We start from the raw sequence: 14057 nt of genomic DNA, 5'->3' as shown, positions 1-14057 counted from the left end.
TGACAACAAAGGCACAACAAACCCCAGCCCTCAGGAACCGAAATCTGACCTGCTCAACCCGAGCCCGTGGGCAGCTCAGCAGCCGTGGCTCAGCGCCCCCCTGCCCGGCTCTCCCCGTGTGCCATTGCTCGGCTCCTTGGGTCTGCAGCCCCAGGAGCAGCTGAAGCTCCTACAGAGGAGCTGCCCACATGTCCAACTCCTTTTCCACCTGCTGCTGGCTCGGAGATCCCGGCTCCCACACTGCCCACAGCTGCCAAGTCCTGCTGGGTGCTCCAGCTGATGTTACCTGGCTCCTGTCTGGGGCTGTCAGCTGGAAGCAGAGCCAGACACCTGCTCTGGTGGGGAGCTGCAGGGCAAGCTAAGGATGAGGCTGTACCTTCATCAAGACTTAACCACCCTCCTCCGTGTAGCAGTATTTATTCCCTTGCCCTTAAAACAGAGAGTTTACAGCTCCTCCTCACCTTCTGCAGGTGGGATCACACCCCTGGGTCCTTGCTGGCCTGCAGAGAGGTTGAAATTCCCACTTGACAGCCAGGCACTGTCAGCTCTGACCCTCTGCGCTTTGGAAGCTGCTTTCCCGTTGTATGAGGAGCAGGAAGAATGTGTGACCAGGAGATCCTCCTGGTGCCACCTGCTCCACGTAGCTCCCAGGCTCTCTGGCCATGTCTGAGCTCTGCCAGGACAAACCAGAGAGAGGAAAAACACTTGGAGAGATCTGCCTGGACTCTGGCATCAGGTGAGCCTCCACACTTGCCCTTCCCACTCTGGACTGTCCCCTCCAGGATGTCCTTGCCACCCTGCCTCTGACTGGGCTGTAAAAGAGCAGCTCTTCAGGGGCCACAGGGTTGGCTGGGGGAATAATAAAGTGGGGTCCTTCATGTGTCTGACCAGCTGGGCCCACCCAAAGGGGCCAGGGGCTGTGACACACCTGGGGCCTCTGGCCACTCACCTCTGAAGTGAGTGGTAAAGTTAGTGATCCCAAACTCCCAGAGCTGGCTGGTGGTTACCTCTGGAGGTCTCCAGACCCCAATCCAAGAAAGAATCAGTGTGAGTGGGTTGCTCATGTCTTTGTCCAGTCAAGAACTGGCAACAGTGTCCCAGGAGAGAACAGGTACCCCTCAGCCAAGTGGGGGAGGTTGTCACTGGGGCTGTGCCCCACAGCAAAATGCTCTGGGTGCACAAGCAGAACAGATGCCCTGGGGCAGCTCAGCCATGGGGACACCTGTGTTTGTCCTTAACCTGCAGCTTCTCTGCACAGGGAGCAGGGCAGACAGACCACAGGGTGCCAAAGATTGATGTTTGAGCCACTTCCCAGTCCCTAAAGCTGCTGATTTGTCCTCAGGACCCTCAAGGCAGCAGCAAATCTCACACTGTGTGTCCTGGCTTGCACAGCTCCTGCTGGTGCTGCAGCTGATCACCCACGATGCCCTGCACCCCCGAGCGATGCCAGGAGGGCACGGGGATCAAAGCAGGCTCTGGGCAAACAGCTGAGGTGGGGCAGTGAGTAAGAGATGTGGGTTGTGCTGGGGCTCCATGACAACCACAATATTTGGGTACTGCCTCAGCTCGCAGCACCCACTGGGAGCCCTGCTGTGGTCATGCTCCAGGCTGCCAGGGTGGCAGTGCTGGCATGTGGCTGCTCCAAGGGAGTCCTACTGGGCCACAGGTGCTCACCACGGTCCCTGACACACCACAGGGGCTGGCATTGCCTCCTCAGCCTGGGCAGAGTTCCTCTATGGGGGGCATGGTGATTGTGTGGGGCAGGGGAAGGGCTGCAGGGTACAGCACAGCCGGGGTGCCAGGGGGAGTCTGTGCTGAGGGGTGGTGGAGAGACCTTGTGGGTTTATGGTGGGGCCTCGGGGGGTGCTAAAGGGACCTTGTGGGACAACGCTGGGGATTTGTAAGGTGATGGAGAGACCTTGTGGGGTGTAGGAAAGACCTGCCAAGTGCTGGAAGGGTCTCGTGGGGAAGCAGAGAGGCTTCATGGGCTCGTGGAGGGTCCCAGAGGTGGTCCCGGGTCCACTGCCCGGGCTCCTCTCCCCGCCCCGAGGGCGCTCCCGCCGTGCCGCGGCCCGGGGGAGGCGGGCGGGGGCGGCCCGGCCCCTCCCGTCCCCATGGCGGCGCCTTAAACAGGCGGCGGGGCCGCCCCCGCCCGCCTCAGAGCGCGGCGCCGGGAGGGGAGCGAGTGACCGGGAGGTGAGAGACCGAGCGACCGGGACCCCCGCACCCGCCGCCCCTCCGGTGCCCGTCCCGGGGCCGCTGCACGGGGAGGGAGGGAGGGAGGAAACCCGGGGGGAGGGCGGGCGGGGGCCGTCGCTGCCCCGGCACCCCGCGGCCGCCGGCAGAGACCTCCGAGCCGGGCGGGAGAGCCCCGGCTGCCGCTGCGGGGCCGTGCGGGCCCGGGGCTGCGGGAGCCCGCGGGAGGACGGGGCCGGGAGGGGACCGGCGGCATCCCCGCCCCGCCGCGCCTCCTTAGCGACGGTCGCCAGGCAACGCCCATCCTCCCTAGCGACGGTCTTAGGGACCACTCCCCGGCCTTCGCCGAGGCTCCGGGGCCCCACGCCAGCCTCTCTTGCCCGGACACCCACCGGGCGAGGTACCCGCTCTGCGCCTCGGGGTGCCGGAGAAGCCCCTGGGTGCTGGAGCTCCCCGGAGTTCGGCCGTGCCCAGTCCCGGCCGAGATGCTGTGGGTGAGGGATGCTGAGCCGCCAGGGCGAGGCTGGCGAGGCGATGGCGAGCGGGGACGGGACAGCAGCAACAGTGCCGCCACGGGGTACAGAGACTTGTTTGCTGCTTGTCACCCTGCAGGGCATCACGCTTGGCCCAGCCCTGGGGGCAGTCACAGGCTGGGGTGCTGCAGCTCCGCACAGGGGGATGGAGGCAGGGGAGAGGTGGGGCTGAAGGCAGGCGGCGGGGCCGCTGTGCGATGTGAGAGCGAGCGGGATGAAGGCGGACGCATTGCGTCATTCCCGGAGAGTACTCCCGAGGGACAGGCTGATGCACTCACTCCCCGCCAGCCCCGGAGCCGGCAGCCTCGCTGCTGACAGCTCTCGACCAGCAGCCTCCATTCCCCAAGACGCGTTCTTGGCTTTCGGCCTCGGGGCTCATCCGAGCCTGCTGTCAGCCCTCACCCCACGCCCGCAGGTGCTGCCAACACCCCGATCCTGCTGCGGAGCCTCCATCCTCGCCAGCCTTCCTCCTCCTCCTCCCGCTGCTGCCCTCGAGGGCCTCGAGCAGCCGGCTGAGCTCTGCCGTGCCGCCAGCAGGAGCCTGGGTGGTGCCGGGCCCATCCTGCAGCCCCATGGCCGGGAATGCTGAGGTGGCATCCCTGGAGGAGAGCTTCCGCAAATTCGCCATCTACGGCGACACCAAGGCCACGGGGCAGGAGATGAACGGCAAGAACTGGGCCAAGCTGTGCAAGGACTGCAAAGTCACCGACGGCAAAAGCGTCACCAGCACCGACGTGGACATTGTCTTCTCCAAGGTGAAGTAAGTGACTTGGATGCCTCTGCAGGATGGGCAGGGCTTGGGTGTCTGGGTGTGGGGTCCCCACAGAGCTCTGCTCCCCCTGCTGTGTGCCCAGGCTGTCCATTCCACTTGTCACAGAGCTGTGGGAGCTGTCCTGCAGTGTCCCACCTTCAGGGGGGACATGTGGCTGCTTCTGCAAGACCTAATGATAAATCAACCCAAATTTGGGGGTGGGAGGCTCAGATTTGGGGCAGAGATTGTGTCCCTGCTCCCACTCCAAGAACTGGGGTAGGCCTGGTTGGCTCTGCCACGTTCCCATCTCTCAAGAGGTGCCACAGGGAGCAGAGGAAGGTGCTCAGGGTTGTCCCATGTGATGTGGCCCTTCCCTGGGCCTGGCCAGCCAACACCCAAGCTTGGGGAGGATCCTGGTCCATGGGAGTAATAGGGGCAGCTTGAAGGGCTGAAAGGCTCCTGGAACTGCTTTTAGGGTCCCTGGGGAAACAATGATGCTTCACGCTCCACACCAGGGTGTGGGAACAGGTGAAGAACCTGCGTCCTCCATGTGCTCTGTCCAGGAATTCCCATGTTCCTGGGTTGGGTCACATGGAGCTGAGCACTGGGAGGTTTTTGGGGTGCAGGAGAGCAGGTTGCTGTGCTGCCCTAGAGATGAGAACCAGGAGCTCCTGGGAGAGATGCTCTGTACATGTCCTTCCAAATTTGACTGGAGGATTGATGCCCGCCAGAGGAGAGAGTGTGGTGGGCAACCCAGGCAGGCCAGGAGCAGTGGGGATGGATGCACTCCCCTCCTTGACACCAGCACCAAGTCCTAGAACACTTCCATGCACCTGGTGTTTGGTAATGGGGACTTCAGCAGCATGTGTCTGGAAGGCTCCTGGAGCTCAGCACCAGCTGTACCCAGCCCATTTGGCTGTAGCTGAATTTCAGAAGTGGGTGAGGGTAGAACAAAGTCAGGGTCTCTCTGATGCAGCTCATCCCATTTGGAGGCAAAGATGTGCTGGTGGCAGCCTGAGTTTTGCTCTTGCAGAGGGAAGACAGCCCGTGTCATCAACTACGAGGAGTTCAAGAAGGCGCTGGAGGAGCTGGCCCCCAAGAGGTTTAAGGACAAGAGCAAAGAGGAGGCCTATGAAGCCATCTGCCAGCTGGTGGCAGGGAAGGAGCCCATTAACGTGGGTGTCACGGTGAGTGAGGAGCCCCTGGGCTGTGGGAGCAGGAGGGGAGGATGGGGCTCTGCCCACTGTGCAGATGCTTTCTAGGAGACCCCATGGCCCCAGGTGAGGGGGACCTGAGGGTCTCATAGGGCACAGGGGCACAGCAGGGTCTTTGGTGGGTGTCAGGACCTTGTGTGGGGCAAGGGATGGGACTTGTGTGGGAAGGGGATGGAGCATCTTCTTGTCTCCCATGTCCTACTGCAGAAAGCCAAGACAGTGGGAGCCGTGGAGAGGCTGACAGACACCTCCAAGTACACGGGCTCCCACAAGGAGCGCTTCGACGAGAGCGGCAAGGGCAAGGGCAAGAGTGGCCGGGAGAACATCGTGGACACCAGCGGCTACGTCAGTGCCTACAAGAACGCGGGCACCTACGACGCCAAAGTCAAAAAGTAGGGACGGGTGCCCGTGGCGCCACCGGCCCGGGGGCTCGGTCACAGCCCCGGGACGTGCCCGTGAGCCGGGCCCGGGAGGCTGCGCTGGGGCCGGCCCGGGCTGGCGGGATCGGCCCCCGGCGCTGGGGGGATCGGGGAAATCGCCGGGCCCAGAGCTCTGCCCCAGCGCTGTGTCCGTCCCCCCCCGTGCTGCGATCCCCCCGCCCCTCCGTGTCCCCCGCGCTGTCACCGCAGCCCCACACCGCACTAACAGCGCTGCTCCTCAGGGCTCCCCTGCCCTCCGGCACCCACACCTTCCCTACCTCAGCCCCGGCTCTCGGGGCACCCTCCGTGTCCCACCGGGCACCGCCGCTGTGCTGCCCTCCGGGGCCCTGCCTTAACCCACAGCCGCCTCCTTCCCTCCCCTCGGGGCTGCCTGGCCCAGCCGCTCCCGGCACTCGAGCCTCAGGCCCTGCGGTGCCGCTCGTCCCGGAGCCGCTCCCGGCCCAGCCCCGGGATGCACCCGCGACTGTTCGGTGTCGCCTGGACAGCGGCAAAGGTCTCCGACCTGAACCCCCGTGGCCTCCCGCTCCCTTCGTGAAGCCCAAACCAAAGGATGCTGCAGGCCCGCGCTGTAACCCGGCTCTGCAATAAACCCCGTCCGCACTGAGCTCCGCTCTGGTTTGTTCGTGGGCCCGACCCCTCTGGCTGCTCCCCCGGCCGGACAGAGGGGGCTCGGCCGCCCCGGGCAGCTGTGCCGGGGGTTGGCCCTGGCCACCGAGGGTTTTGGCAGCTCCTGGCTGGCCCCGAGTTGCCTGAGCAACCGCAGGCACACAAACACGAGCGCCTGGCTCCCACTGCTGCTCTGTTTGCAACCAAACACACGAGGAGCTCCTGGTAACGATCCCTGGGAACAGGCCGGGCTCCAGGGCGGCACGGCAGCTCCGGGATGGGATGGTCACTCAGAGAGAGCAGGAACCCGGCTGCAGGGGCCGTGAGCCCGGCCCCAGGCACGGGCTGAGCCTGCTGCAGGGCTGCCGGGCGGGCACGCCGGGATCTGCAGCTGCACATCCACCCCCAGGGTCATCCACGCAGAGCCAGGCTCCCTAAATAACCCACAGGGGTTATCCCGGGTGCCTCAGCTGTGGCACTGGCACTGCTCAGGACGTGAGGGATGTGTCAGGGGCACACATGAGGCTGGCACAGGCTCGCTCACTGCCGAGGCACAGCACTGCACCCCTGCATCCCAGACACTGCTTTGGCAAACACAGGAGAAGGAAGAGCTGGTCTGGGTGTCTTCTTCCAGGCTGGATTCAGCCCCATCCTCAGTGAGGGCTGGGGGATGTTACCTCTCCTTTCTCCTCTGAGGGGGCTGGAGGGAGTTTGTGGCTGTCTATCCCTAAAGGCTCCTTATGAAGAGCCAAAGTTTCTTAAAAATTGTTGCTTGTGAAGGGAGAGGCCGGGAGACTTTAACCCTTTACTGACTGCCTTGCCCAGTGCACAAATGAGCTGCAGAATTCCCCGGGACAGGCTGCCCTGCATGCCTTGAGGTCTGTGGAGGTGACTCAGGCCTGTCCTTGGAGGCTTGGCAAAGGAAGATTATTTTGGGAAGAGGTGAGCAGGTCAGGCCCCACAGGACTCATCCCTGGCTGTGTGTGGCCCTGCTCAGGACCTGGATGTGGAGCACAGGAGCTCTCATGTGGGGACAGCTCTGCAGGGGAGTTGCAGGTGTTGATGTGGTTTTGATACAGGGAAATCAAGAATCCTGGGAATCACAGAATCCTGGAATTATTTGGGTTGGAAGGCACCTTAAAGACCATCTCATTCCAGCCCTTGCACCATGAGCAGGGATTCCATGTTGTTCCAAGCCCTGTCCAACCTGGCTGTGAATGTTTCCAAGGGATGGGGCATCCACACTTCTCTGGCCAGCCTGTGCCAGGGCCTGCCCACCCTGTTGCTCAGGTGATGGCTCATCCAAGGCAGGGCTGCAGCATCTCCCAGGACAGCCAGCTCCACCAGCCAGCCTCTCCCTGCTGATTCCTGAGCTTCCTCACAGCCTGTGGAGCCCCTGCAGAGCTCAGGTAAGAGCTCACAGCTCTCACAGCTCCCACCTGCTGCCACCCCCTGCATAAAGAGGCTCCTCACCCACTCCTGCACCTCTTCAAGTCCTTCACCACTTTCTCCACAGTTTACACAGAATTTCTCCCCTCCAGCCTCTTGGTTCTGGAGGAAGCAGCTCCAGTGCTCCCTGTTCCCAGCATGCAAAAGGCATCTCAGTCATGCCAAAGCAGCCCCAGGAGAATTTGTGCCAGTAAAGACTGGCTGGATCTGTTGGCTGCAAAGCGCCCCAGATCAGCCTGAAAAAAATCATGTCCTCTGAGGTGATGGGAGCAGCTTTCTGGGAAGAGTAAGATATTGATCTGGGTCTTCACCAAAAAGGGGAATCTTACTAAATACCAGTGTAATGATCTCCTGAGGGTTGCTGGCTCTGTGTATGCATGTCCAAGGCCCCGTTCATCCTTGCAGGAGAGTGTGAATGCCCTTTAGCAACAGCACCTGCAGTTCTGTGGCTGTGACCTGATTACAGACACATCCCACAGCTCCTCAAAGTGGTCAAATCCAGCTGGAGACACGGGTAAGTGCAAGGAATATGGCCTTTAAACAGCAGCTTTCCAGTGTGGGCAGGAAGGCAGAGGTTCCTGGAGTGGTTGGCAGTGGAGCACAGGATTGACAAGGAGAGGCTGAGATGGATTGCTCAGCACCTGAGAAGACCAAAACCTGAAGAAACTTCCACAAGACCAGCAGCTCCAGCTCTTGCCCAGCGAAGCTTGAAGTGGTGCCACAGGCTGCTGAGCCCTTGGGGCATTAGTTGCAGACCTGCTCTGTGTGATGAAAAGTGACACTGCCCAAACCCAGGGCCTGCAGCCATCTCCTCATGCTAATGACCTTCCTCTGGCCAAGCATCTGCTCTGAGCTTGGCTCCTCACCAGCCCCAGACAGACACTTTGCAGCCAGCTGCAATTCCCTGGCAGCAGAGGAGCCAGCAGGGAGGTGTCTCAGCCAGTTTGTGTTGTGTGCATTGGTCCAAGCTCCAGACATGAAGATATTTTCTCCTTCCCACTTGTGTCTCTCCCTTGGCCACCCTCTGGCCACGCTCCCACAGTGGAGAGACTTGCCAGACCTTGTCCCCTGTGGTGCCCTGACACCAGAAACTGCCACCTCTGGGTTTTAGACAAATCCTGACTCTCTTACAAGGTGGTGTCTCACCTTGCCACTGGGATGTGCAGCCCAGAAGGATCAGGTGGGTGGTTTGCAATTAATTTAGCTGAGAGCTTCTAAAATCATCTGGGCTCAAGGCTAATGAGCTTCATGCTTTGACAAGTTGTGTGCTGGGGATGAGGGAACTGGCTCCTCTGAGAGGTCATTTTTCTCTAGGATGAGCAATTTGACCAGAAATACTGATGAGGATGGATCACTCTGGCCCTCAAGGACATAGATTTGTTCCTAGAAGAGGGAGACAGTGGATACCAATATGGCCAGGGAGGTTTTACCCTTTCTGCCCCTGTGCAGGATCACCAAGAGCTCCTGTGCTGTCCAAACCTCGCTCCCCAGGGAACATCCCTGCTCAGAGGGCTCTGTGCTGGCAAACACCTGCCCTGTGCAGCTGTACCTGCCCTGCTCCCTCAGTACTTTTCCACTTCACTGCTAGCCTGATGGACAATGCTTTCCAAAATACACAGACAAGCTGTAAATCGTGTTCAGACAAGATTCAGAGTGCAGCTTCTGTCACCTAAACCCAACTCTTGAATTCAGGCTCCTCCTGTCATGCCCTGGGATTGGTTTGACCACGTGTGCTCAGGCAATGCTTCACTGCCAGCCACGTGCTCCAGCACTGTGCTGGAATATTGATTCAGTTCCCTTTTAGATGGAATTCAATTAACTAAATTACCATCTTCCCAGCATGGCATGGCTCCAGATAAAATGTTATTATCCAGGACTCATCCCTGCATTTTGTTAATGTAATAACTGCAGCAGACTTGTGAGAGCACAGGGGGAAATGGAAGCAGGAAGATGCAGAGAAAGAAAACAAAAGGCAAGGATTGGATTCACCAGATTGAAATACAACAGGAGCTACCATGCAAGGTGAAACTGAGCATGGCCCATATTTAATGTCTGTTTTGTTCCCTGTGCAGAGCACAATTGAATAATTGCTCTGAACTCCAAGCTCCCAGAGCTGTGTACTTCCACAGCTTCCCAGGTGTGTGATGCACATTTTCCCAGTGGGGATGAGGCTGCATTGCTCATGTCTGGTGCATTTCTCAGCTGGAAGAGGGGTTTGGGAACAGTGTGGCTGCTCTCTTCAGTCAGCTGCTGCAGCAGGATGGTTTGTGGATAGTAAAGACTCAGGGCAAGATTGTTGCATAAAAAAGATTAAATGATAGGCAGGCATTTGAGAGAGGGCACCTCCTGCAAGGATATTTTTCCCAAACCGATACACTGGTTTCGTCATGGAACCATGGAATATCTGGGACTAGAAAGGATCTTAAAGATTCTTTAGTTCCAACCCCTTGCCTTGGGCAGGGACACCTTTCACTGCCCCAGGGTGCTCCAAGCCCTGTCCAGCCTGGCCTTGGTCACTGCCAGGGATCCAGGGGCAGCCACAGCTGCTCTGGGCACCTGTGCCAGGGCCTGCCCACTCCCACAGGGAAGAATTTCTTCCCAATATCCCATCCATCCCTGCCCTCTGTCAGTGTGAAGCCAGTGCCCCTGCTCCTGGCACTCCATGGCCTTGTCCAAAGTCTCCCTCCAGCTCTCTTGGAGCCGCTTTAGGGACTGGAAGGTGCTCTGAGGTCTCCTCCTCTCTTCTCCAGGCTGGTTTCCATTTATTCAAAATCACATTTTAAAACATTTGTACTTGGAGCTCTAAGCTTGTAGCCCAGAGCTCTGTGTTTGACAACCTGCAGCTACAGCCAAGATTCATTCTAAGATTTCGTGCAGAGATTGCTGACTGTCCCTAATAACTGATAGAAGCTGTTCCAAGAGATCAATAGCATGTGCTGAGATAGCTGGAAGCACATCAGTGGAGCAATCACATCTGTGATTGCAAAAGGCAATCAGGTCTCCTCTCTCTCGTTTTGACCCAAGATATTTTTCTAAAAAAAAAAAAGATTTAATCAGACACAGAATATTCCTGATGTGCTGCTCACTGAACTGGCATTTTCATGACTTGGCTTAGAAGTCTGTGACCAGTTCCAGCCTCATTAAGGGTATGATGTTAATGGTCCCCAGAATAGCTCTCTGTTGTGTCCAAATCCATCCATGTGCCAGCAGTGGGGGCATTACAAGAAGCAGACATGACTGGAGGAATTCTGCTGGGACACAGGCACCGGGTCCTGCTGTGGCAGGTGAGCTGTCCCCTGCCTGTGACCTCTGGCTGTGCTGCAGGACAGCCCTGGGCTCCTGTCGTTCAGTCAATTGTTTCACTTCCAGGCTTGGAAATAACACCTGGCAGCTCAGACCTTTCCAAAACAACTCATCAGAATCTTCCAGGTGCTGCTTTCTGAGCATCTTTCTGTCAGGCTGGGCTGCTCTGAGAGACAACGGGGATCCAGCAGCTGGAGGTTACACACAGCAGAAAATCTCCAGGGCTGCCTGTGAGAGGCTGCACATTCTGTTTGTAAAAAAGCTGGTTTTGGTCCTTCAGCAGCCCAGGTATCCATCCTGTGATGCTCTGGCTTCCTCAGAGTAACTCCACTCTTGCTGTACCATGACTCCAAGCTCCTGGAAAATGCCAGTGGGGCACATCTGGCCCTGGCACCACATGTGTGTGGTTGCTCTGTATCTGTTCTCATGAGCCTTATAAACCACATCAGCCCCCATTTACTCAATTCCCAGGAGGCTCTGGAGGATCTTTCCATTTTTCTTTACTCTGTGTGTGTTTGATTCCTGGAGATGCAGTGGCTGGGAGCAGCAGCCTGATCCATCTCTTGTAGGGTGGAAGCCTCCACATGGTTCCCCTAAAGCCTTTCATCCAGCTACTGAATCAAATAATCCATTTGGGATGAGACAAGACATAAGAAAGCAAACCCCAAATCCCCAGAATCACAAAGGGCCATAAATGTTACAAGAAATGAATCACTTTTGTACAGTTTTACCTATGTCTGGTAAGTCCCTGGGAGCCTTTCCAGTGGTGCTGCTGAGCCTCAGAAGTGATGAATGTCCGTGAATGTAACATGGTGTGAGTTTAAGCAAACCCTTCTGTCACTGCTTTGAAGTATTTGTCTCAAACACACTTCTAAAGAAAAAAACCCCAACTTTTTCCAAGCATTCCTGCATAGGTGTGTGAAAAAAACAACTTAAACAAGCAGTAAAATCTGGAACACACCAAGATAATCTAGAGTTTTGGCAGGAAGCTCAGGTGATGTCAGGAAACAATTCTAAACAGAAAAGTTTCTATGGATTTTTTTTTAATTTTTTTTTTTTTTTTTGAGACATAATTGGAAACAGATTTTTGCTTTGGATTTAAACACTTCCCAGCAGCATCTGCAATGTTATCCCTGCCTTATGCATGTCAGGAACAGGAGGGTATGGAGCAGAGGAGAGAAAAGCTCAGCACCCTCCTGTTCACGTTATTGCTGCAGGTTTAGGTTGTCTTTGGACAGCCATGCAACATCATTTTCCTGGGATTATTACCCATTAGATTTCAAGGTAAATTACAAAATCCAGCGAGGCTCCTGTCCATGGAGGTCCATTTTTCCCCCCTCATAAATCCAGCAAAGGATTTTGGAGCTTTAAGAAGAGCTCAGAGCTCGGGCAGGGTGCTCTTCTATATTAATGGTTTTGCAGTCAAGTCGACCAGCAGAGAACATCAGAGACACCAGCGACTCCAAAACCATAAACCTGACACAAAACCAGCCTGCAAACTACTGTCTGGAAAGCTTATTAATTAAATAAATTAAATAAATTATCTTTATGTCAGCTGATGCTTCCAGTAGTAACACACAGAGATGATAATGGGTAAACCCAGGAGAACATTCAAGATATGTAAACCCATCCCTGAGGTGTGACACGGCCCCAGAATTGCAGCTGTTATTGTACAGATTTATTTAGATTCTAATATTTAAAGTATAAATTATTAACAAATATAAAATATAGATATTAAGATATGGAGTTTGCCTGTTCATATTGATGCTCTTTTTTTTAATGCTGACCTTACTTCTAGAGGAAGTTAAAAATATTCTGAAAAATTGCTTAGATATTTAAATAATAAAGTATTAATGTATATTAAGTAAATATTAATAAAGTATTGATGAGCACTCCTATATCTTTATCTAAAGCCCTCTTTAGGTTTTTTAACTAGAAGTCCCACATGATCAAATTGATCAGTTAATTTATTAGCTGCCATATTCCAGGTTTTCTTGGTTTTTTTTTATTTTTTGTGTCTTCTCAGCTGTTCCCTATTCTAAGAAATGACACAAAGAGCATCTAAGTAAAGAGATCTGTCATGTTAGCATTGTGTTAATTGGCTTTTAAATAAATTGCAGCCCTGCTCCTTCCTCCAGACGGGATGGGATGGGATGGGATGGGATGGGATGGGATGGGATGGGATGGGATGGGATGGGATGGGATGGGATGGGATGGGATGGGATGGGATGGGATGGGATGGGATGGGATGGGATGGGGAGGCACAAGGCAGGGCTGAGACCCCTTTGTGCAGGGGGAGCTGTTGGCTGGGCACTGCTGCCCATCAAAAGCAGCCTGGGCTGCCTGAATTCCCTCAGGAATGTCTGGGAGGACTTTCCTTGCAGCAATGGCACCATGAGGGTGTTTTGGTGGTGCTGTCTTTCTTCCACTGTCCCCTAAAATTGGATTGAGCCTCAGAAATACCAAGGTTTTACTCTCCAGTTGTTTTTCTTAAAGCTTTTAATCTTTCTTGCTTGAACAGTATCAGCAATAAGAAGTTGATGTGATTATCTATGAAAAAGTCTTGTTCCTCACATCATCTTTGATTATCAGTGCAGTCTGGAGCTACAAGCTGTCTCTGTAAGGTACTGACTTTATTTCTTGCATCCATTTACAGAGGATTTCCCTCCCCTCCCCATCCTTTTCCAGACATGCTTTTGACTCCTTTTTCTGTAGCCATTTATATGAGAAATAGCAAAAAACCCTTCCAGACATCAGGTTGTTCTAGAATTTGCAGGTTTGTTCTTGCCACTCAATGTTTTCTGTGTGGATGAACCAGAGAGCATTGTGGGATCTGCAGAAGAAGAGTTAATTAATTTTAGTGTCAGTGATTGGTATTTCTCAATTCCCATAAGTAAAGTCACTCTGTCTTCTGAATCTCTGTTGTGGAAGAAGCTCCTGCATAGGGTAAGTCTGATAATCATAAATTATTCACTGACCAACACAGTTTTGTGTTTGGGCACCTTCATTTTTATATGCAGACCTCAAGGTTACCTTTTCTCAGCTCTGCTGAATTTATCCTATGAGCATTAATTCTGCAGCTGAGGCCTTTCTTGCAGGCAAAGTGGGATTTTCTGTGCTGTTCTTCTAGACTTTTTCCATTCTTAGGTAATATTGTGTGCAGATGGATGTCACAGACTTGATAAGTATCCAAATAAAAGTCACATTCAGCTCTTCTGCCCTGGTTGGTGAAACAAGATTTCATGCTTGACCTTTCCATAAGAGCTCATTTAATGGTTTTGATTTTAATTAACTGCAGTTAAAGAAAGCAGCTGCTGTGTTTGAGGAGAATTTTATACTGCCCCATCTTATTGAATACAAATGTTTGAATCTGGAAAAGGTGGTGTTGCCCTTTCTAGTGCTCCATGAGGAAGTTCAGTTGGCCTGAAAATAACTTCATTCTAATTAATTTATTATGGTAAATTCACCACTGAATTTACTGTCATGTGCAACAGGGAAGTGACAGTTCCTCCTCTTCCCCTAAACTCTGTATCTGCATAAATGGAAATACTAAATGGGTATCTCT

The 14057-nt window shown here is 54.8% G+C and overlaps 1 protein-coding gene across 1 annotated transcript; it reads left to right on the top strand.

Moving 5' to 3' along the window:
- Positions 1-2072: 2072 nt before the first annotated feature.
- On the top strand, positions 2073-5738 carry TPPP3 (tubulin polymerization promoting protein family member 3). The gene is made up of 4 exons (XM_071440592.1): positions 2073-2196; positions 3145-3489; positions 4514-4667; positions 4902-5738. Exons 2-4 carry the CDS (start codon positions 3302-3304, stop codon positions 5088-5090), a joined length of 531 nt encoding a protein of 176 aa, XP_071296693.1. The 5' UTR covers positions 2073-2196; positions 3145-3301; the 3' UTR covers positions 5091-5738.
- Positions 5739-14057: the final 8319 nt, after the last annotated feature.

Source organism: Agelaius tricolor, unplaced genomic scaffold (genome assembly GCF_023055355.1).
Source record: "Agelaius tricolor isolate 1412-34295 unplaced genomic scaffold, bAgeTri1.0.p SCAF_15, whole genome shotgun sequence".
NCBI lineage: Eukaryota > Metazoa > Chordata > Aves > Passeriformes > Icteridae > Agelaius > Agelaius tricolor.
The sequence above is the reverse complement of the archived record's forward strand: the minus strand, read 5'-3'. Positions and strand labels throughout refer to the sequence as shown.

Bases quoted from the DNA above. Each gene is read 5' to 3' on its own strand.
- TPPP3 (XM_071440592.1), top strand. From the start codon at position 3,302: ATGGCCGGGAATGCTGAGGTGGCATCCCTGGAGGAGAGCTTCCGCAAA. The intron at 3,490-4,513 runs GTAAGTGACTTG...TTGCTCTTGCAG, and splicing joins ATTGTCTTCTCCAAGGTGAA to AGGGAAGACAGCCCGTGTCA. The intron at 4,668-4,901 runs GTGAGTGAGGAG...GTCCTACTGCAG, and splicing joins CCATTAACGTGGGTGTCACG to AAAGCCAAGACAGTGGGAGC.